The sequence below is a fragment of the Hypanus sabinus genome, chromosome 13 (genome assembly GCF_030144855.1).
Source record: "Hypanus sabinus isolate sHypSab1 chromosome 13, sHypSab1.hap1, whole genome shotgun sequence".
Taxonomy (NCBI): Eukaryota; Metazoa; Chordata; class Chondrichthyes; order Myliobatiformes; family Dasyatidae; genus Hypanus; species Hypanus sabinus.
This window is the reverse complement of record NC_082718.1, coordinates 41,780,690-41,803,650: the sequence shown is the minus strand read 5'-3', so window position 1 is coordinate 41,803,650 and position 22,961 is coordinate 41,780,690. Positions and strand designations below refer to the sequence as shown.

The 22,961-nt window shown below is 43.1% G+C and overlaps 1 protein-coding gene across 1 annotated transcript in view; it reads left to right on the top strand.

Annotated features, from left to right (window-relative positions):
* Window positions 1–22,961, top strand: part of LOC132403801 (cAMP-dependent protein kinase type II-beta regulatory subunit-like) — a 110,038-nt gene that overhangs the window by 59,673 nt on the left and 27,404 nt on the right. The window contains exons 3-4 of the mRNA XM_059987495.1: window positions 14,421–14,473; window positions 15,971–16,054. Of these exons, the coding sequence (XP_059843478.1) occupies window positions 14,421–14,473; window positions 15,971–16,054 (137 nt within the window). The remainder of the gene's footprint in view (window positions 1–14,420; window positions 14,474–15,970; window positions 16,055–22,961) is intronic.

Sequence of the window (22,961 nt, the reverse complement as noted above, 5' to 3'; positions counted from 1 at the left end):
GCACTGTTGTGCTTCTTTCACCACACAGCCAGTATGTACAGACCACGTGAGATCCTTGGTGATGTGTATGCTGAGGAACTTAAAGCTGTTCACCCCCTCAACCCCAGATCCATTGATGTCAATAGGGGTTAGCCCAGGCATGGGCAAACTACGGCCCGGGGGCCATATGCGGCCCGTTAAGCTTTTTAATCCGGCCTGCAGAACGATGAAATTATATTAATAAACCTTGTTAATGTTTTTTTCCCCGCAATTCTGGCGTTTTCCCAATAGATGACGCACTCTATATACATTGACCTTTGTTGAGGTGCAGCATATTACTTCACAATTGCGCTTTACTCTTTGTTCGGCTCAACCTATTTGTGTGAACAGGCGTTCAGCGTCATGAACATCAACAAAGCCAGCCACAGATCCAAGTTAACTGACCAACACCTCAGATCCATCCTGAGAATCGCCACAACAAAACTAAATCCAGACTTTGATGCGCTGGCTAAAAAGGGAGACCAACAACACTGTTCCCACTGAAATTAAAAATAAGTTTCTTCGTTGTGTTATGTAAAAAATGCATTTGAAAATATTTTTTTCAATAAGCCTTACATGTTACATGTCATTTCTGTTAAGTGATGGACATGAGTAGTGCGCAGGTGGACGTACGTTCTCGAAATAAAAAATGGGCTCCAGATCAAATAACGCGCTCCACATACTGGCGCGCTGTCACTGTTCTGTCTTTGTGCTGGTCGTTGTTGAGTTTTGGCACAGGGGACAATTGAATAAGAAGGAGCAGGACAAGTAGACCTGCATCTCCTACTGTTTTTGAAATAAAGACAGTCAGGAGGAGAGTGATGATGATAATATCTTGAAGGATAACAGAATTTTCAGTGCTTTAAAATAATAACTGTTACCATTAAAAAAAGCTGTATTTTATTCATTTAATTTTCAGTGTTTTAAAAGTCATTTCAATAAATAGCTGAATACCATGGGACTTCAAAGACAGATATTTTGTTGTAATGCATTTGTTCATTTTCAATTGAAATTAAAGCACATGTTTTCTACATATCCCATGATATTTTATTTTCTCTTATGAGGAGTATTACCAAAACACTCCATCCATCTGCTCCTGGTCCGGCCCCCCTGTCAAATTTTAGAACCCTTTGTGGCCCACAAGTCAAAAAGTTTGCCCACCCCTGGTTTAGCCTGTCTCCATTCCTCCTGTGATCCACAACCAGCTCCTCGGTTTTTGTGACATTGAGGGAGAGGTTGATGACTATCAGGGTGATGACTTCCTCCCTGTAGGCTGTCTCATTATTATTTGAGATTGGGCCAATCAATGTATTATTGTCAGCAAATTTAATTAGCAGATTGGAGCTGTGGGTGGCAACACAGTCATATGGGTATACAGGGAGTGAAGAAGGAGATATCGTACACAGGACTGAGGGGCTCCTGTGTTGAGAGTCAGAGGGTCAGAGGTGAGGGAGCCCACTCTTACCACCTGCTGGCGATCTCACAGGAAGTCCAGGATCTAGCTACACAAGGCAGGGTGAAGGCCAAGGTCTCTGAGCTTCTTGTTGAGCCTGGATGGAATTATGGTGTTGAACCGTAGTCCAAGTACAGCATTCTCACATAAGCATACTTTTTCTCCAGATGTGTAAGGACGGTATGTAGAGCTGTGGCTATTGCATCATCTGTCAATTGGTTGTGTCGGTAGGTGAATTGTAGGGCGTCCAGTGTGGGCGGTAACATGCTGCAGATGTAATCCTTCACCAGCCTCTCAAAGCATTTGCTTATATTTGAGATGAGTGTGGCAGGACGCCAGTAGTTCATACAAGTTATCTTGGTCTTTTTAGGTTCAGGATCAATGGTGGATGTTCTGAAGCAGTTGGGCACTCTACGCTGGGAGCGGGAGAAATTAAAAATGTCTGTACACACACCTGCCAGCTGTGCCATGTTCACTCTGAGCACCTGCCCTGGGATGTTGTCCAGCCCTGCAGCCTTGCAACTGTCCAGCCGTTGGAAACACCTGCATACTTCAGCCTCCGAGATGACCAAGGTGCAGGTTGTTTCGGTGGCCCTCCTCGGGCTCAGTGTTGGCGACATTGAACTGAGCGTAAAAAAGATTTAGCTCATCTGGGTGAGAGGTGGTGATGTTGGAAACTCCACTGTGTTTAGCTTTGAAGTCTGCGATGGTGTGCAGACCTTGCCATAAGCTGCGTGTGTTGTTGCTGGAGAGTTGTGTCTGGATCTTGTCCCTGTATTGTTGTTTCGCTGCCTTGATGACTTTGTGCAGATCATAACTGCATTTCTTGAGCTCCTGTTGGTCACTGGCAACGTAAGCTCTTGGGTCACGCATTAAGTGCTGCTTATGTGGAACTGTTGATCCAAGGTTTCAGGTTTGGATAGACCCTGACCGATTTCTGGGGGACAACATCCTCGATGCACTTTTGGATGAAGCTCGTGACCCCATCTATGAACTTGGAGACATCCTCATCACAAAAGACATTCCAGTTGATGTCATCAAAGTAGTCTGGTAGCATGGAGTCCAATTGGTTGGACCAATAGTAGAAGGTTTTAACTATGGCTGCCTCTTGTTTTACCTTTTGTTAAAACATTTTTCTGCATATCTTGTTACTAATTATTATGTACTGTGGCGACCCATTTCCTGGCACATCCGAACCGGCTCACAATTAGATAGCCTACGGGGGTTTGCGAGCACAGAGCTTTGGAGCCTCTGCGCCACGGGGGGCAGGTTGAGGGAGGCTTAAAAGTGAGGCTGAAGATTTCGAATAAAGTTTTTCCTTCGACTGCAGTTACCGACTCCGTGCCGTAATTTTAGCGCTGCATGTATCACACCGCTACAATTGGTGACCCCGACAGTCCAAACGATTTTTGGACCAGAAATGACCGACGCCGCCTCTGCTCATGCGGTTTCGTTGAAACTGCCGGGTTTCTGGACACAGCGCCCGCCAGCAAGTCGGGCCCAATTCCACGTTCGCCAGATCACCTCAGAAGACACCCGCTACTACTACGTGGTGAGCTTCCTCGACCAGGACACAGCGGCCCAGGTCGCGGAGTTCGTACAGTCGCCCCCGGTAGACGGCAAGTACACGGAATTCAAAGCCCTGCTCCTCAGGACTTTCGGACTCTCATGGCACGAGCAGGCTGCCCGTTTACTGCACCTGGATGGCTTGGGAGACAGACCTCCATCGGCTTTAATGAATGAGATGTTGTCTCTGGCCGGAGGACACACACCCTGCCTCATGTTTGAGCAGGCATTCCTGGAGCAGCTGCCCGAGGACATACGCCTGCTGCTGTCCGACGCGGATTTCAGTGACCCCCGGAAGGTGGCAGCCCGGGCGGACTTGCTGTGGAACGCCAAAAAGGTGAGCGGGGCGTCCATCGCACAGATCTCCCAGCCACGCTCCCGGCAGCAAACCAGTCCAGGCCCGGCCGCAGAGCCCGCCAACCCCCGGCCCAATGAACACTGGTGCTTCTACCACCAGCGGTGGGACACAGAAGCCCGCCGTTGTCGCCCGCCCTGCAAGTTCCCGGGAAACGCCAGGGCCAGCCGCCGCTGATGGCTACGGCGGTTGGCCATCGGGATAGCCTTCTGTATGTGTGGGATAGAAGGTTGGGACGCCGGTTTTTGGTCGATACTGGTGCCAAGATCAGCGTTTTACCTCCGACGAGTTACGACACCCGCAGCAGGGCACCGGGTCCCCCCCCCCCCCGAGGGCCATGAACGGCAGCACAGTAAGGACCTATGGCACCCGTCAGGTGCAGCTACAGTTCGGCTTCAGCCAGTTCACGTGGGACTTCACACTGGCCGCCGTAGCCCAACCGCTTCTGGGTGCGGATTTTTTGTGGGCTCACAGCCTACTGGTCGACCTGCCCAGGAAGAGACTGGTACACGCCGAGACCTTTCAGACGTTCTCCCTGGGTGCAGCCCAGTTGCCAGCCTCGGCTCCATCACGCTGTCCGACAACGACTTCACCAGGGTCCTGGCGGATTTCCCATCGGTTCTGGCACTGCAGTTCACAGCGGCCATGCCCCGACACGGCGTACAGCACCACATCCCGACCCAGGGACCACCCCTCCATGCCCGTGCTCGGCGGCTTCCCCCGGACAAGCTCCGACTGGCGAAGGAGGAGTTCCAGAGGATGGAGGAATTGGGGATCATCCGGCGGTCCGACAGCCCATGGGCCTCCCCCCTGCACATGGTGCCCAAAGCGACGGGGGGCTGGAGACCGTGCGGCGACTACCGCAGGCTGAACGAGGCTACCACACCGGACCGCTACCCTGTGCCGCACATTCAGGACTTTGCAGCAAACCTGCACGGCGCACGGATCTTCTCCAAGGTAGACCTCGTCCGAGGGTACCATCAAATCCCGATGCATCCTGACGACGTCCCCAAAACGGCTCTCATCACCCCGTTTGGCCATTTCAAGTTCCTCCACATGCCGTTCGGCCTGAAGAATGCCGCACAGACATTCCAGCGGCTAATGGGCGCGGTGGGACGGGACCTGGACTTCGCGTTCATCTATTTGGACGACATCCTCATAGCCAGCAGCAGTCGTCAGGAGCATCTGTCCCACCTCCGTCAACTCTGCGCCCGACTGAGTGAGTACGGTCTAACAATCAACCCCGCCAAATGCCAGTTCGGACTTGATACCATTGACTTCCTGGGCCACAGGATTACTAAAGACGGAGCAACCCCTCTGCCCGCTAAGGTAGATGCAGTCCGCCACTTCCCCCGACCCACCACGATCAAAGGCCTTCAGGAGTTCATAGGTATAGTCAATTTCTACCACCGCTTCCTCCCTTCAGCTGCCCGGATCATGCGCCCCCTGTTCGCCCTGATGTCGGGTCCGAGCAAGGACATTACCTGGGACGAGGAGTCTGCCGTCGCTTTCATTCAAACGAAGGAAGCTTTGGCGAACGCTGCAATGCTAGTACATCCCAGAATGGACGCCCCTACCGCCCTCACAGTGGACGCATCTAACACGGCAGTCGGTGGGGTGCTGGAGCAACTCATCGCAGGTCGCTGGCAACCCCTGGCGTTTTTCAGCAAACACCTGCGGCCACCCGAGCTCAAGTACAGTGCTTTCGACCGGGAACTGTTGGCGCTCTACTTGGCAATCCGGCATTTCAGGTACTTCCTAGAAGGTCGGCACTTCACCGCGTTCACGGACCACAAACCACTTACCTTTGCGTTTACGAAAGCGTCCGACCCCTGGTCGTCCCGCCAGCAACGCCACCTGTCCTACATCTCTGAATACACGACGTATGTCCGGCACGTCTCGGGTAAGGACAATGTCGTGGCTGATGCGCTCTCTCGCCCTAACATTCATGCTCTTTCCCAAGGGGTAGACTTTGCGGCACTGGCAGAGGCATGAGGAGATTCCGAGTTACAGAACCACAGTCTCCGGTTTGTAGCTCCAGGACCTCCCCGTGGGCCCGGGTGAGAGGACCCTACTCTGTGACGTCGCCACCGGCCAGCCCCGTCCCGTCGTCCTGACAGCCTGGCGGCGCCATGTTTTCGACTCCATTCATAACTTGGCGCATCCCTCCATCCGGACGACTGTCCGGATGATTTCCAGCAGGTTCGTTTGGCACGGACTCCGCAAACAGGTCAGTGAATGGGCCAAAACGTGCATGCACTGCCAGACGGCCAAGGTGCAGTGGCACACCAAAGCTCTGCCGCAGCAGTTCCACCCCACCCGCCGGCGTTTCGACCAGACTCATGTGGATATTGTGGACCCCTGCCAGTGTCGCGTGGAGCATGGCACCTCCTGACTATCGTGGACCGGTTCACAAGATGGCCAGAGGCGGTCCCGCCCACCTCCGAATCTTGCGCCCGAGCCCTGATCGCCACCTGGATATCTCGCTTTGGTGTACCTGCCCACATTACCTCCAACAAAGGCACCCAGTTCACCTCCAGCCTGTGGTCAGCTATAGCCAGACTTTTGGGGACTCAGCTGCACCACACAACTGCCTACCACCCACAGTCGAACGGGCTAGTGGAGCGTTTCCACCGTCACCTGAAGTCGGCCCTCATGGCCCGCCTGTGAGGAGCCAACTGGGCGGACGAGCTTCCCTAGGTCCTACTCGGCATCCGCACAGCGCCCAAGGACGACCTGCACGCCTCGTCGGCCGAGCTGGTATATGGCGCGCCCCTGGTCGTCCCCGGGGAGTTCCTACCAGCCCCAAGGGGGCAAGAGGAAGATCCCGCAGCAGTCCTGGGCAGACTACGCCAGAAGCTCGGTAACCTGGCCCCCATACCCACGTCATAGCACGGGCGGCACCCGACCTGCGTACCCAAAGACCTACAGAACTGTAAGTTTGTGTTTGTACGAAGGGGCGGGCATCGGCCACCGCTGCAGCGGCCATACGAGGGGCCGTTTATGGTGCTCCGGAACAATGGGTCCACGTTCATGCTGGACATTGGGGGGAAAGAGGAGGTTTTCACGGTGGACCGCCTCAAACCGGCCCATGTGGACCTGGCGCAACCGGTCGAGTTTCCAGCACCTCGGTGCAGAGGCCAACCTCCCAAGCAGGTTCTGGCCCAGACTGTGGACATTGGGGGGTGTATCGCCGGTTCTGGGGGGGGGGGGTTATGTGGCGACCCATTTCCTGGCACATCCGAACCGACTCACAATTAGATAGCCTACGGGGGTTTGCGAGCACAGAGCTTTGGAGCCTCTGCGCCACGGGGGGCAGGTTGAGGGAGGCTTAAAAGTGAGGCTGAAGATTTCGAATAAAGTTTTTCCTTCGACTGCAGTTACTGACTCCGTGTCGTAACTTTAGCGCTGCATGTAGCACACCGCTACAGTACAATGTGGGGAAAGTATATTTTTTAGTGTAATTAAAGTAATTATGACTTTTGCTTTGCCCTTTTTAGTTGGGTATAACTTTTTTTTAATTGATGTGCTGACCTTCAAACTTATTCTGAGATCATCCTAACCCTTCCCTCCCACGTAGCCCTCCATTGTTCTATCATCCATGAGCCTACCTAAGAGTACTTTAAATGTCCCTCATGTATCTGCCCCACCACCACCCCTGGCAGTGTGTTCAATGCTCATATCACTCTGTATAATTAAAAAGAAAACTATCTCTGATACAACATCTCCCCTGTACTATCCTCCACATTTCTCTTGGACGCACCACCTCCCTTTGTCCTTTCAGCTGTGAATCGGATAGGTCATCTACACAACTCTTGGGCTTCAGGCTGTCTGTTGTTTCAAGCTACTAAGCCAAGATTTGCATTGAACACACATTTCCTCAGTTTTGACCCTCATTAACCAACACCAAAAACAGGAGGTATTCTTTTTCTTGGAAGTTTTTTTAAAATCCCAGTGCATCTTCTAGCTCAATTTTTTTTCAAGTGCATTTAGCACTGCAATAGTGAATGCGTAGAATTATGCCTATAGCAGATATGTGTGATGATGAGTGGATCTGTCACTGATGTTGAAGGGTTCAATGTTAATGGGAGCACCGCAGATTTACTTTACCTTGGTGGAAAGGAAATTAAGAAAATGCAGTGGGCTTGGGTTTGGTTTTTCAAGTGCAACTGTATAGCACTTTCTCAATCGTTAATTCTGCTCAAGTACAGAGAGGAACCTGAACTTGCAAATTCTGACTCTCGTCAACCTACTGAGAGCATATCATGCAATCTGATTGCATTGGACAGTAAGAGGTGAACACTGAACTTGTTTTGGATGTGAATTGGGTTTATGGTGCCTTCTGCATGTACTTTTACATATGACCCTCAATTTTTTTCCAAACGTGAACCAAGAAAGGCTTTTTCACCTGAAGCTTGATGCAAATATAATGATGTAAATGAAGTTTAACAGTCAAAGTAAATTCTGTAGTTCCTCCATTCTTTTGGTGAATAAATTCCTCCTTGGCTGAGTCTGAAAATCAGAAGACCGTAAGATATAGGAACAGAATTAGGCCATTTGGCCCATTGAGTCCACTCTGGCGTTTCATCATAGCCGATCCATTTTTCCTGTCAGTCCTAATCTCTTGCCTTATCCCTTCATGCTTTGACCAATCAAGAATCTATTAACCTCTGTATTAAATAATATGTAAAGACTTGGCCTCCACAGCTGCCTGTGATCTCCACATATCACCACTCTCTGGCTAAAGAAATTCCTCCTCATTTCCATTCTGAAAGGACACCCTTCTTTATTAAAATTCTACAATAATGAGAATAAATGAGACAAACCATCTGTTTAATAGTTGACTTGCATATTAAAGTGTGTACAAATTAATTTATTGAATACTTTTTAAGAACAATAACTAGTTATTTTCATTTTGTAGTTGGCAGTGTTGTTACTTTAATTTCATTAAACCCTTAAACATGGGGGAAAAAAATCTGCAGTTGCTGAAAATCCAAAGCAACACACATAAAATGCTGGAGGAAGTCAGCAGGTCAGGCAGTATCTGAGAAAAAGAGTAAACAGTCGACATTTCAGGCCCAGCCACCCCGTCCCAAGAGTTGGGTTTGTCTCCTTTGTTAATTGTGACCTTGGAAGTGAGTTACTGAGTTGAACAAGTTCTTCATTCAGTGACTGGGCAGCAGTATGTCAATTAAACTGATGGCTGCTTTCACTCAGTCAATATCGCATTGAAAGAAAGGAATAATGGCAAGAAGATCTGAATTAAGCTGATTACTTCCGAGATGCTGTTGAAATTCATTGTGGTCTGCTCCGTAAGTCATTGTGGAGATGGTGTGAGCATGTAGTGAATTCTAAATCTTAAATAGCAGTCAGCTGGTTTGAAAAAGAAAACTTCGCTGCATTGAGTGTAAGTTTGCCAGCATGCTGATGTGGTCAGGGTTTTGGTGCGGTGGGGGTTAGGAAGCCATTATTTCTGCCTCCAATACTTAAGGTTTGTGTGAGCTTCATACAATCAAACAAAACATAACTGTCAGACCAAAAAAATTTGGTTTACGTTACTTGCAGCCTGTGATTGTGTAGTGGCACCAGCACCGGACCTCAAGACGAGTGGTCCCAGGTTCGAACCTGGCCGGTTCCTTACACTCCATGCTGGGTTGAGCATCGAGATAGCAACTTGGGCTTGTAAAGAAAACAGACAAAATGCTACAGAAACGGCAAGGTTGTTGCCAAATGCACTGTGAGGCACAGACAGGAATTGTACACATTGCTTGAGGACTATACAGTTAATGAATTATTAGCTACTATTAAGTGAATATGTAAAATCCAATTTAGTAGACAAAACTGTTGTAACTGCAGAATGTGTGAGCTGGATGAGAACAGTGAGATCAACAGCACCATCATCTGCATCCTGATGATCTTTCAGCTCAACAGCTCTGACCTTGACTGTAGATGTTGTGATGCATTGGGGGAAGGAGCAGTCACCTTGCTGGTCTAATCAGAAAGCAGGAACACACCGGCCAGGAATAGAAGATGTAGCCGGTTCAGGATGTGGTGATGCAGGAAATTGTCATAGGACTCTGTCTATTCAAGTTTAAATTGTGTTTTTATTACTCCAGTCTTGGGGATTATTTGTTCAATATCTTCAGCAGTTTGTTCTCTTGGATCTCATTCTTGGTTGCAATCCTTGAGTGAATGGCAAGGACTGGAACTGGTACAAATTGGATCCAAGCCTAGTTGCAGTTGCAACAAAATGAAGCTCTGAAATCATGATTTGAATAGAGTTCTCTTCTCGCTCTACGCCTGATGACTAGAATTAGAAAGTGGCTGGAATAAGCTGGGGCTCTGAATTATCCCAGAGAAACTGATGTGGAAGGTGAAACTCTAATCCTACTGACCCCATTCCATAATGATTTGAAGTTCAAAACACACAAAAAAAAGGAAAAGCAATAAATAACGTGGAAGTTAGGAAGAGATTATCTTAAATCAGGAGCGTGCAGAAGTATCCGTGGTTGAAAAGCTGTTACTTTTAACTGCTAATTTCAGCAGGCTGTTTTCATCTTTGAATGTTATTACAGTTTGGTGTCAATTTGAAAGACAAATTATTATGCTGGTGATGCTGCTCTTGATATGATTTGTCACATGAGATTACTGCTGGGTTGAGTAGCAGTAGGTATGTACTTTGAATAATTTAGTTATCATACTCTACATCTCCTACTATTTCTGAAAAGCATTATCAGCTACCTTTCCAATCTGCATTTACTCCCACTGTCCAGGAACCAGTGCAGCAATACCTCATCAAGTTCAGGTAGCTGCATCGCTTTGAGAAGTTGCTTAACTCAAAGTCCCAGTAATTGGCTTCCAATGTGATTTGACCTTGAAATAGCATTCGGCGTCTTCAATAGTAATGTTTAAAACTTTCAGCATTTGCAACTTTTAGTTTGAGACTGGCTTATTGAAAAAAAATTTGTAAACACCGTCTCAAAGGAAGATTGGGTTTGTGGATCGTATTTAGTAACTGTAGCCAGGGTGAAAGCAGAATGATTTCTTGCTGATGGACTCATATCGCTGACATTGCGAAATTAACCCCTTGATATTTACTGCCTACTTTATCAATACACAGCACAGGTTTACTTTCATTTCTCACTGTAGCTCATCCTTTTGCAGAAGTTGCTTTTGCAGGATTTGTATTTGGTACTGTTTCTTTCAATACTTCTCATAGATTGTTCAGATCTCGACAGGAATAGGCTGGTAATGGTAACCTGGTGGATCAACTCTAGGCATTGAGAATATCTAGAATTAAAAGTAATCTGTTGCTAAATGGGGAGAGGTTTATTTTTTTCTGTAAAAACAACTACTTCGCTCTATTAAACTGGTAGTTATTGCTTTAAAGTCATCAAACTGCATGCAGAGTCTCTATTTTGAATGAATTACATCTGTAACGTTCTCCTTCGGGTGTAACGAAACGCCGAATTTAACGTCCGGATAAACCACAGCCAATGCAAACCAGATCGCAGTAAGATTAACCATTTACTGTTCACTCTTCACATTAACATATGGTGAAAACTGTTGATAAAACAATACAAGATTGATACAGTATTTGTTCCTTCCTTAATATCACATTTCAAGTGTAAATACTTGCAAAGGTGACTATAACTACATTACACTAAGGTGCAGTATACAGAGAGAGTTTACCTGCTCCATTGACTACTTTAAATACACTTCCATGCAAACTATCCGCGACTCTTTAACTAACGAAAGCATAAACATTATCTACCGTCGTTACTTCTAACAGGATCGGCATTAACATCTTAGTTCAATATATCGATTATCTATTAACTTACAGCGTTGCTCTCACTGTGATTTCTCATGCCTGCAAAACTGCTTCTGCTCAGGTGAGCCTCGTGGAAAGCCCCCACCCTCGCGCTAATTTCAAACCGGTGTTTTCCCACAAGACGCGGCGAAACCGGATGTGACGTCATCGCATGCCGATATATTTTACATGCAATGAATACACTTTAAACACTTCTAATTCTAACTAGAAAATACTATTGAATGAATTACTAAGCGAAAATATTATAAACTAAATAACTGTCGTAAAGACAGCACAACATCAGTATTACTTCCAACCTCATTATATCTGGATTATTAAACAGAACCTTTGGAAAAACAATTGTAAATATCTGAAATAGTCAAATTTTTATTCAAATTATTTACACACGTCAACTGAAATAATTATCTGTATACAAGAATCTCTCCTTGTATCTTGTCAGATTGTCAGACTTTATCGCCTGGTATTGACAGTGTGATTTTGGACTCCTGTGGTAGACTTGTATCTTTTCCCTTGTGATCACGTTTAAAAACTCATTGCAACTTTGCTCACAGGGAGCAAGTGGGGAGCAGGCTACCAGCAGAAATGGAACACATGGATGCAATTGTAACATTAAAGTTTGGATGGGTACAGGGATGAGAAAGGTATGAAGGGCTTTGATCTAGCTGCAGGTAGATGGAATTAGGCAGAAGACCTGATCAGTATGCGTAGACGGGCTGTTTCTATGATTTACTTTATGATGACTGTAATTTCCATGTGGTTGCTGGTGGTTTTAATAAATTTTCTGTCATTGCATTCCTTGGGTTTGTTACACTGACACAATAGGACAGTGCTATTTTACAACAAGTTGTCTAAAATGGATATTTAAGAGATGGTCTTAAATTATATGACACTTAATCACTAGATTAATAATTAAATAACTTGCTTTCAAGTGAATAACATTGGTCAAAGCAATCATAAATGATTAGAAACCTTGTCAAGAGTAACCATAGATTCTACTTATGAAGGAGATACTAAGCTCCAAGTGCTTTGAAAGCATTATTGTACTGAACTATTTTTGTGAATGGTTATCAATGTGAAGTTTATTTAGACATAAGACTGCAGATGCTGGAATTTGGAGCACCAATCATTCTGCTGGAGAGACTTGCCGGGGGAAGGAATTGTTGGAGTTTCAGGCCCCCCCCCCCCACAATCAGTGCTGAGAACAGAGTGGAGACAAAGGAGAAGGGGAGTGGTGAGACAGGATCCCAAGGTGACTGGTAAATGGAGGAGAGAAGGATGACAGGCAGGCCGAGCCGGTTTGGGTGGAGTTGGAGGCAGAGGTCGGTGGATGATGAATGGAGGTAGAGATGAAAACAAATAGGTAGATGGAACTCAGCAAGTCCGGCTGCAGTTATGGAAGTAAATAAACAGTTTCTTCTCCTCCATCGATAATGTCCGACTTGCTGAGTTCCTCGAGCATTTTGTGTGTGTCACCTTCCCTTGCTGTATCTGCCTCTCCCTTTTTACCCTCCGCTTCTATTCTTCATTTGCCTCCTTCTGTTTCCAAACCACACCCTTCCTCTCCCATACCTGGTTTGACCCTACTTGTCATTCTTTTCCCCTCCCAAGTCCACCAGTCACCTTTGGGCCCTGTCTCACCACTCCCTCTGTCTTTGTGCTAAATGTCTCCCCTTTCCACTGCAGGCTCTCTACCTAAAACATTGGCAACTCCTTTGCCTTCACAGATGTTGCTTGACCTGCTGAGTTCCTCTAGGAGATTGTTTATAGCTGAGGCTTATTCAACCCACAATTGTCCTTAACATTGTTTCGTAGGTAACTTGGGTGGCTTGTAATGATGGTGAAGAGTAGTTGGGTGAATGAATATTGAGGAAGGTATTCTATTCAATATTTTGTTTTTGCTACTCTTCATAATTGTAACTGCAACAACTTCTGGTATGTCCTGACAAAGGGTTTCGGCCCGAAACGTCAACAGTGTTTTTCCTTACAGATGCTGCCTGCTTGCTGTGTTCCACCAGCATTTTGTGTTGTTTGAATTTCCAGCATCTGCAGATTTCCTCGTGTTTGCTCTGGTATGTCAAGGATCCCTTTGTGAAGTAGTCCCAAAGTTATTCATGAGATTGCTTCCAATTAGTATCAGACATGAAGCCACAAGGACATTGGGCTCTGGACAAAATATTCAGTGGAAGAGTTTGCTTTTAAGGAGCATTTTATGAGATGAGAGAGATGAAGAGGTTTGGAACTAAGACTTGCAAGCTAAATCCACTGATGGTGGAATTGGATGAGAGAGTTATAGAATGGGGGGAAGATGAGGGAAACTAAAATTGTGGATGGATTTAGGAAAAGGGGTGAGAATCTTGAGATGTTGCTTAATCAGGATCTGTTATAGGTCAACAGGTATTAGGATTTGGTTGTGATGGGTGATAAACATTCTATTTATTTTGAGGGATGCGGGCCAGAAACATCATGCTTTGGAGAGTAGAGGAGAAAATGTGTAGATGAAGGTCTACCAGTCTGGACTTGCTTTAAGAGATTTTTTTTTTTTTTGAAAAATTCAAAGCATGATATTGACATGGCTATATTTATTGTAGCTTTCACTGAAAACAACTATTGTCAGGTCAAGGTAGTGATTGGAAGGGAAGGCCTTCTGCAAGTTTTGCTTGGTCTTCTGCTGCAGATGTTTGATGGTTGATGTTCTGGCTTTATTTTAAGGATCTCAGAGTGCATGCAAGATTTAATTGCATGCTTGAAGGAAGGGATTCTGTAGCACTAACCTTTAAATTGGGAGCTTGACTTTCCAACATTTTAATCTTATTAAATGATGTACAGTATAATTTGTTGCGTCTCAGCACCAAATACCACATCACAAAATAATCAGTGCTGCTGTTAATACACTTTTGGGTGTTTCCTTTTACACCCTGACCTTTTAAAACTTGAAGCCTGTGTGAACACTGACATTTTACTTTATTTGAAAATGATGTGATATCCATGTCTAGTGATGTGTAACCCTTCATAGAAATTTTCACAATTGAAAAATTAAAGATTTGTGTTTGATTATGTAATAGATGTTATTTAATGGATATTAATCATACTTTGTATAGTAATGAGGATGTTTCAGATCTTTGAACACTTTTTTGTTTTTCTTCAGTCAGCTCCATAATTCTTTTAAAAACTTATCAGTGTCTCTTTTTATATTTAAGTATGTGCGGAGCCTTTCAATCCTGATGAGGAAGAGGAAGATGTGGAACCACGGGTATGCAGTGTTTTATAGGATGATGTATAATAATGTGATAAGTGGAATATGCATATTTTGAGAAACTGAATGGTACCCCCACCCATCTTTTCCCACCCCCAACTCCTCTCCCCTAGGCTTGCCCAAATTTCTAAATGTGCACGTGTGCCCAATAACTTGTGATGGTGTCAAAATCAGACTATATTCATTTTGTTTGGGGATTACTGCATCAGAGCCTGGGTTGGAAGAAGAAGGAGGACTTTTTTTGCAAATACCTTTGAGGTAAAACCAAGGTAGCCACCAGAAAGAAGAAAATCTGAGCTAAAAGAAATTTTATTGAGAAATAATAATTGCAAACTGGAACAACTTGTACAAGATACAAGAAAAAGGAGGGGGAAATTAGAGAATTAAAAGTAAGCAACATTAAATGGTAACAGTAACATTAATGAAAAGAACAAATATTTGGGCTTTTAAAGGTGATTAGCTGTCAATAATAAAGTTCCTTTATTTCATACTGTGACATGCCAGCTGTCCCAAATTCATAACAAGATGAAAACAAGACATAGGGATAGAGTTTATTGCCTTATAGGATGCTAGAAAGAACAGCAGAGGGCAGCAGTGGCTGCAGTGAACAGTGCTATAGATGGGAAAATATAGACCAAAGCATTTTGTTCAAAATGTAAAAAACAGTGGGAAAGATAAGTCATATCAGAAAATGTGCAAAGGTGTTCTCGACATTTTACAAATATACAGAAGTGTCTGTGTCTAAAATTTGTTCAATAATTGGTAAACAAAATTCAATTCAACTTGCTAGACCATGTCAACTTACCTGCAGTTTTGAGTTTATGATATCTCAGGCCACTGTTTCTCTTTTTAAAAAAAACTGCAAGAAACAACATAAGCCAAGCTTGGCCTGCTTAATAGCAATGAGTTTATATGTATTTTTGCCTAGTGCTCTTCACTGCCTCAGAAAGGTGGCATTCATCATTAAGGACCCCCACCACCTGCAACATGCCCTGTTCTCATTGTTGCCATCAGGAAAGAGGTACAGAAGTCTGAAGGAACACCCACCAACAATTCATGAACAGCTTTTTCCCCTGTGCCATCTGATTTCTAAGTGGACAATGAACCCATGAACACTACCTCACCACTTTTCGGGAACAGCTTCTTCCCCTCTGCTATCCAATTTTCTAAATTGCCACTGAACCCAGGATATATACAGAACCTTATATATAAATGTATGTATGTGTGTCATTGATATTGGACCTGATTCTGATTATCTTCCTATAGTGAAAGGATATTTAGTCTGCAGTCCTTTCAGTTCTGAATCCAAAGTAAGGGATTTGGTAGTTGCGTATTACTCCTGGACCATCTTGACATTTACCTATAATAGTATTGGTGAGATGACAATTGTGTATAATGCCTTGGATTTTCCAGTTTTGTTTGTTAGGCCCTCAAGTAAATGACTATGCTATTGAGAATGAAACTTAATAAATTTACTTGATATTTCTCTTGTAGGTTATTCATCCAAAAACCGATGAGCAAAGGAGAAGATTGCAAGATGCCTGTAAAGACATTCTGCTGTTCAAAAACTTAGACCAGGTATCAACATCATACTAAATGCCTTGTATGGTGATCGAAATGGGCAAATGTAACTATATAAGTATGAAGACATGACTTGTTATTTGAAATATACTGTCTTCTCCTTAAATTGCCAGATTATGTTATGCATGTGTTTGATTTTATTTTTGCAATTCCTAAACTGTAAATCAAAAAAAAAGCAGCAATTTGGGCTGATGCTTTTTCGAACCAGAAAAGGTCATTGTGCCCATGGAAGCTATTGCTTATTTGTTCATCAGGCCCACTCTATTTGAATATCTTCTGTTCATCCCCTGCTCATCTTCATATAATGATCTAAATTATTCCTTGATTGTTCATCCTGGGTAACTTTTAGCTGGGTACCAACTAACTTGGCTCTGTGTCCATCATTTTAACAGATTTAGCATTGTGGACAAATTGCTTGGGTAAATTTTCAGGTATATTTTGTCAGCTTAATTTTAAAAAATTCTCCATAGCAATTCTTTGCTGATGCAAACTGCGAGATAAATAAATGTTTTCTTACCAGGTCACCCACAGTAACGGGTATGTAAACAATACAAAATATTGATTTTTTTCCCCCTACTTATTTGCCATCTCTAATAATCTAAGCATTTTAAAAGAATTTTAACTTGTGCTTATTGGGGATGATAACAAAAATTGAGCCCATGAATTTGGGATCCTTAGCTATTAAAATCCTAGAAAAGTACAGCACAGTAGCAGGCCTTTCAGCCCAGCTAGTTCATGGCAAACCATTTAAACAGCCTACTCCCATTTAACTGCACTATGACCATAGCACTCCATACCCCTACCATCTGTGTACCTATCCAAACAGGTTCTGAATTTGCCTCCCTTAAATTTGTCTCCTAACTCTCATCGTGGTCATTTAATGTAATGTTATCTGTAAGGCCCCTTTACAATTCCACAGATCCTTTCCCACTACACTTCCGTTTCTTACACCCATTCTACTTGCTATTGTAAGTGATTTCAGTAGGGTATATTAAAATAGTTATGAATTGACTCCCAGTTTAGGAGCCACATATCTATTTTCTGTCATGAGTTGGGGAGTGGTAGAAGCAAAGGAGTAGTTACGTGTTCTCATTTTGTTAGTTTAGTATAGTCTTGTGGAGATGGGTTGAGCTACAGAGAACAATATATTTTTTTAGTTGACCTCTTAGTGCCATTGAGATTGCAAATTTAGTTTGGCTTAGTTATGCTCATTGGGACGTTATTGGAACACTTACTAATCACTAACTTTGTATACGTTAGTTCGACTGCTAAATTTGCTGCTTTGTTAATTTGAATACTATATCACTAACTTGGTTTCGCTAGTTTTTTTTATTGCTATAAGATTGTTCATCTCTGCTTGCTTTGTAATAGGGGATTGAACATGCCTTTTTTGACTTTGGAACTTTATTAATTTGGAAGCATGTCGATCTCCTGGCTAGTCCCTCAGTGGTTTTGGTTTGTTTTAAAGTTACCACTACACTCAATATCCTAAAAAACTGCGCCTGATCTCCAGACACTTTTCAAGTCTATTTTTTTTTTGTTCTGTCATCTTCTAAATGAATGCATATTTGACCACAACAAATTTGGTTGATTGTCCAACTCCTACCACAAGACCACAAACAATTCGAGTCTGGGCCTAGCTGACATCATGATGGTGACTGTATTCTCTTAATTTTCAGTCTCTTTAGATACACTGCCACAATTGTCTGATTTTTTTTTTCTCCAAAGGCTTTTCTGTGTCCTTCTTAATAAACTTACAGTCACTGTGGTTCTCTTCATTTCCTTTGGTGATCACCCCATCCCAGGATCCTTCCCTTTCTTCTGGCTCAATTATGAGCTGCTCCTTGGCAATGTGTCTAAAGATGCTGAGTCATCTTCCTTGTATTCTGAACTCACCATACTTTTGTACTGAGACATCACATCTGCAGTTCGATCCTAAATAAATTAGTTTAAATCCATTGTCTTCCTCCACAGATCCCTGCCTCAACTCTATTCTCTTCATAATGCCACTGTTACAAGCTGTGCTGATTTTCTCCCTTCCTTCCTTCATCTCTATCAGGCATTCCTCCCTCATCCCATTGTTCTCTTGTTTTTTAAAATCCCTTTGTAAAATCCATATTCTTACCCCTAATATTTTTTTCATGTCTGTTACCGTTTGCATCTGAGGAAGCACACTGTTATTTTTAATGTTTAGGACAGTAATTAAAATTAGTATTTGTGAGTTAATGTGCAACTGTAAAGAATTTGATGTGCTTTCTTCAAGATTTGTGTCAGTGATTGAAAACTTCAGAGATTAATTCAGTTTGATTTTGGTTCAAGGTCCATAAGTGGGTTAAAATTAGTAGTAATTACTGTAATATTTTGCACTGCATGACCACAAAGATTTTGAGAGTATGGTTCAAAATGAAAATATTAGGCTTTCCAGCATGAAAATCTTCAACTACGAAAACTAAAACAACTTTGTTTTTCCTCAGACAATTTAATTTTTATGTTATTTCCTTCACTTGTGTAACTTTCCACTCATTTGTTTTAAAGTGATACTAAAATTGATTTCTAAAAATGCTCAGACTGTGCACTTGGCCCTGTTTGATATGTGCTGAAAGGAATCTGAAAAGCTTCTCGTTTTTTTCCCTCCCTATTTTCAACTTTTATCATTGATCATTTACAATGTGATCTCTGTTGCGATTTCTTGTGTTTCAGTTCAGCTTGCAACTATGCAATCAAAAATGTGACAGTGTCACTGCATCATTGAAGGATGGAGCTGTTTGCATTACATTGCCATCTAGTGAGCCCATGATTTGAACAGAACAGTATTGGAATGTTGTTTAATGCTTGGGGCTTGGGAGAATCAAATGCCTACTCAGAATAGTCCACCATTTGAGTGTTTACCTACATAAAACAGGATGAACCAGAAAACATATTTTGGTCTTTCTTCCCCCCCCCCCCCCAAATTGCTCGATAATAACTTGTCGTAATTAGTATGTCATGCTCCTTCCTACTACATTGGACCTTGCTCACAATAGGCCTGAACAAGTCACTGCCCTCTCAGTAGGAATGAGGTATTATGTTACTTGCTTCCTTTTTTTTTGAGGAAGTTTAGAACTTGCTACTAATACCATGTGATTTGTAGCCTATAGCATAACTCTGTTACTCTGGATAGACTGTTCCAATGCCATTAATCCATTTTGGGATATGGAGCTTGGGAATTATTATATCCACCTGAAATAGTTTTAAAATATGTTTTAATGAGACTCAAGAACTCTATTTCAACATTCAACCTCTGTTAAAATCCTCAAGATGATATTGTATTGCACTAATCGGATCAGAAATCATTGGTTGCTGGGTCAAAAAGATATTGGGTTAATGAGGGATCAAATTAATGGGCGGTTGACATCTGAGATATCACATTGATTCCAATGAGGAACTAATTGAATTGCAGCAGCAAATGTTATGCAACCACAAGATTAAAAGCAGTATTCAGTGACCTTGTAGACTCAATTGATTTACATTTTGTGGTGTTACTTGAAAATAAAGCCAAACTGCTGAGTGGCTGAGTACAGGAGTAGGCACTGTATAACGAGCTTCCAAAGTAACTAAGTTCCAAGTCGAGAAAAGTAACTTTGATCCTTTTATTATGAAACCAAGACAAACGGCCTTATAGTGAGATAAACATTCCAATTAGCGATATAGCAAAATTAACGGTCAACAAAAAAAAATCACTCCTGGCTCAACCGTTCTCAACCAGATAGAGCCGACTAACTAAAACAAAGTGAGAATATGTAACTATACTCTTTGCTTCTACCAAGCCCCAATCCACATGACTAATTACCCATAATAAAACGTGCCACCCAAAATACAATCCAGTCTGAAAATAGATACATGGCTCCTACACATCTGATTCCCTAATGTCATGAGGATAACTGGTTTGCAAACAAGGTCATGATATCTAAATGAGTTACCATGTGGCTGCTTTTGTTTTTGCAGTAAGCTTTCAAAGGTACTGATTTGGCTTTATTACTTACATCCTTCATATACATGAGTAAAAATCTTCATTATGTTTCTGTTCAAATGTGCAATTATAGTAATTTATAATAAATATTATGTGCAGCAGGGTAGTTAATACAGGTTTTCCCTGCTATCCGAAGGTAGAGCGTTCCTGGGAAATGGTTCGTAAGCCGGAATGTCGTAAAGTGAAGAAGCAATTACCATTTATTAATATGGGAAAAGTTTGTGAGTGTTCACAGACCCAAAAAATAACCTACAAAATCATGCCAAATAACACATAAAACTTAAAGTAACAGTAACATTTAGTAAAAGCAGGAATGATGTGATAAATACACAGCCTATATAATGTAGGAATACTTTTCTGCAATCATTGCAGCACTGTCTAGCATAGCAAAAATCTCACGCAAGCACTATCAGCAGAAGCACTCTTTCCAGTAACCTTTAAGCTATGAAGCTGCCAAATCATACCAAATAACACATAAAAATATACAGCCTATATAAAGTAGAAATAATGTATGTACAGTGTAGTTTCACTTACTGGAATCGGGAAGACAGTGGGCACTCTGACGAGGTGTGTTAGACTGAGTTGTCGGAGGTTGCGTTGGTGGGAAGTACAGGAGACTGGGTGTCATCTCATCGTCGTCTGTTTCCATCAGGACAGTCAGCTCACCACCTCCTATGTCTGCCTGCCTCGACGTCGAAGGTCGAGGTCCGTCGTCTGCTGTGGCTGATGTGGAAGGCTTAAAAAACGACAGTATGCTTGACTGCTTAGCCTTGTGCATTTTTCTATCATACAGTTCTTTGTAAGCACTCAAGCCATTCTGCAAATATGCCCTAAACCAATGTATCCTTTCAAAATTAAAGTCAAACTTTTCTGCGATCATTGCAGCGAAAACTTCACGCAATTGCTTCACGTTCATTTCCTGGATGACTCCACTTTTGGGCCGTTCGCTACTGCGTTTGGTTTTGATTCTTATCCTTTCCTCTTCATCAGCTCTTCATCTGTCATTTCTTGGTCATTGGATGCCAAAACCTCTTCAACATCATCTTTGTCAACTTCCTCAAACTCAGCCTCTTTAGCCAGACTCACTATTGCCGTATTTATTTTAATGGATCAAAGCCTTTAAAATTATTCCCTGCTTTGGGACGCAGTTTCCTCCAAACGCCATTTCTCTTTGAGATTGTAGGCCTATTAAGAGCATTTCCAATGTTGGCGATTGCCAGTTTTATATTGTACTCTTTCCAGATCTCTCGCAAAGATGCTTTGGAGTTCCTCTCTGTCAATGGCACTTAAAATAAAACGCATCACATTTTGTGTATAGTAAGCCTTAATTGTGGTTATTAGGCCTTGGTCACACGGCTGCAGCAACAATGTCGTATTCGGAGGTAAGACCACGAATGTTACCGCCATACTTGGTAATGCCAGGTGGATGAGCAGCACAATTATCGACAATCACAAGACACTTAGCATCGAGGTTAATTTCTGTACAGTATTTTTCAACAAAAGGACTAACGTATCCACTCATGTACTCAGAAAAAAGCACTTGGGTACTTGGGTATTCCAGCCACTTGGATGTGAACGAAACACAACGGGAAGTGTCTTCTTTAAGTGCCCTCAGATTGTCTGAATGGTACACTAGTAGAGGCTTAAGGACAGCGTCACCAGTGCCGTTAATAATAGGCATTAGGGTAAACCTGTTCTTCGATGCCTTGTGCCCCTTAGCCTGCTTTTCTTCTATTGAGATAAATATCTTTCTCAGCAATTTTTTCCAATAAATTGCAGTTTCGTCACAGTTAAACACTTAAATGAATAACCACCTTCTGTAATTATTTTCTTCAGTTTTGCTGGGAACTTTTCAGCAGCTTCAGTATCAGCTGAAGCACTCTTTCCAGTAAACTTTAAGCTACGAAGCTGCCCTCACATCAGAAACCTATCAAACCACCTATGACTACCTTTAAATTCCACTTTTGCAACACTTTCATTACCATTGTCCAGTGCTTTCTGTTTCAGCTTATTAAAAAGACTGACTGATTTCTCCTTAGGTACAAGATAACTTAACGAAACACCAGACTTTGTACACCCATCAATCCACTCAAGCAGTAGACTTTACATTTTATCCATTATTGGATGCCGACTAAAAGAGACCACTTTGCTACGAGCAGAACCAACAGTAACATCGGCAGCTTTCAAGATTCTTTCTCTCAGCGTGTAAATAGTGCAAATGGTGGACGCAGGCAAGTTCAGTGTGCAGTCAATGTTCTTACTTCATTCACCAAGATCGAAACACTTAATTATGTCTAGTTTTACACTAAGTGTCACACCCTTAAGAGCTCTTTTGGGCTTTTCCGATACCTTAGAACTCATCTTGCTAACAGATGCACAAAATGAATCGAGATAAAGCACAGATGCTCACAGGCACGTGTTTAAGCAAAGGCGGCTAGAATGCAGTTCCAGGGGAGGAGCTCGACTGCTCGGGGCGCACTGCCTTTTTTCACAACAGTGAAAACAACTTCTGTTAGCGAAAACAGGTAACTAATGTAGGTCTTTCGTAATAGCGAGGTGTCGTAAAGCGAGCATTTGAAAAACAGGGCACCTGTATAACATCTGATGTGACTATCAGCTAGTTGAACAGGAAATGCGAAGGATATTGCAGAAATCAAAAGTATACTGTAAAGTTGGAACGGAGCTCGCAACACGGCTGCTGTGCGCGGTACCATCTTGATGAGGGTAGTGGAGGTGTAGGTGTTTGCAATTCTTTTTTAGTCTATTTAAATATTCCCATTGGATTGCATGTGTGGAGAACAGAATAGGATTATGTGGTCATGGAGCAGTAAGATGGTCACTAGTATTCTAATTGGATGGCTATGGCTTTCACAGTTGGGCAGCAACACTGTTTAC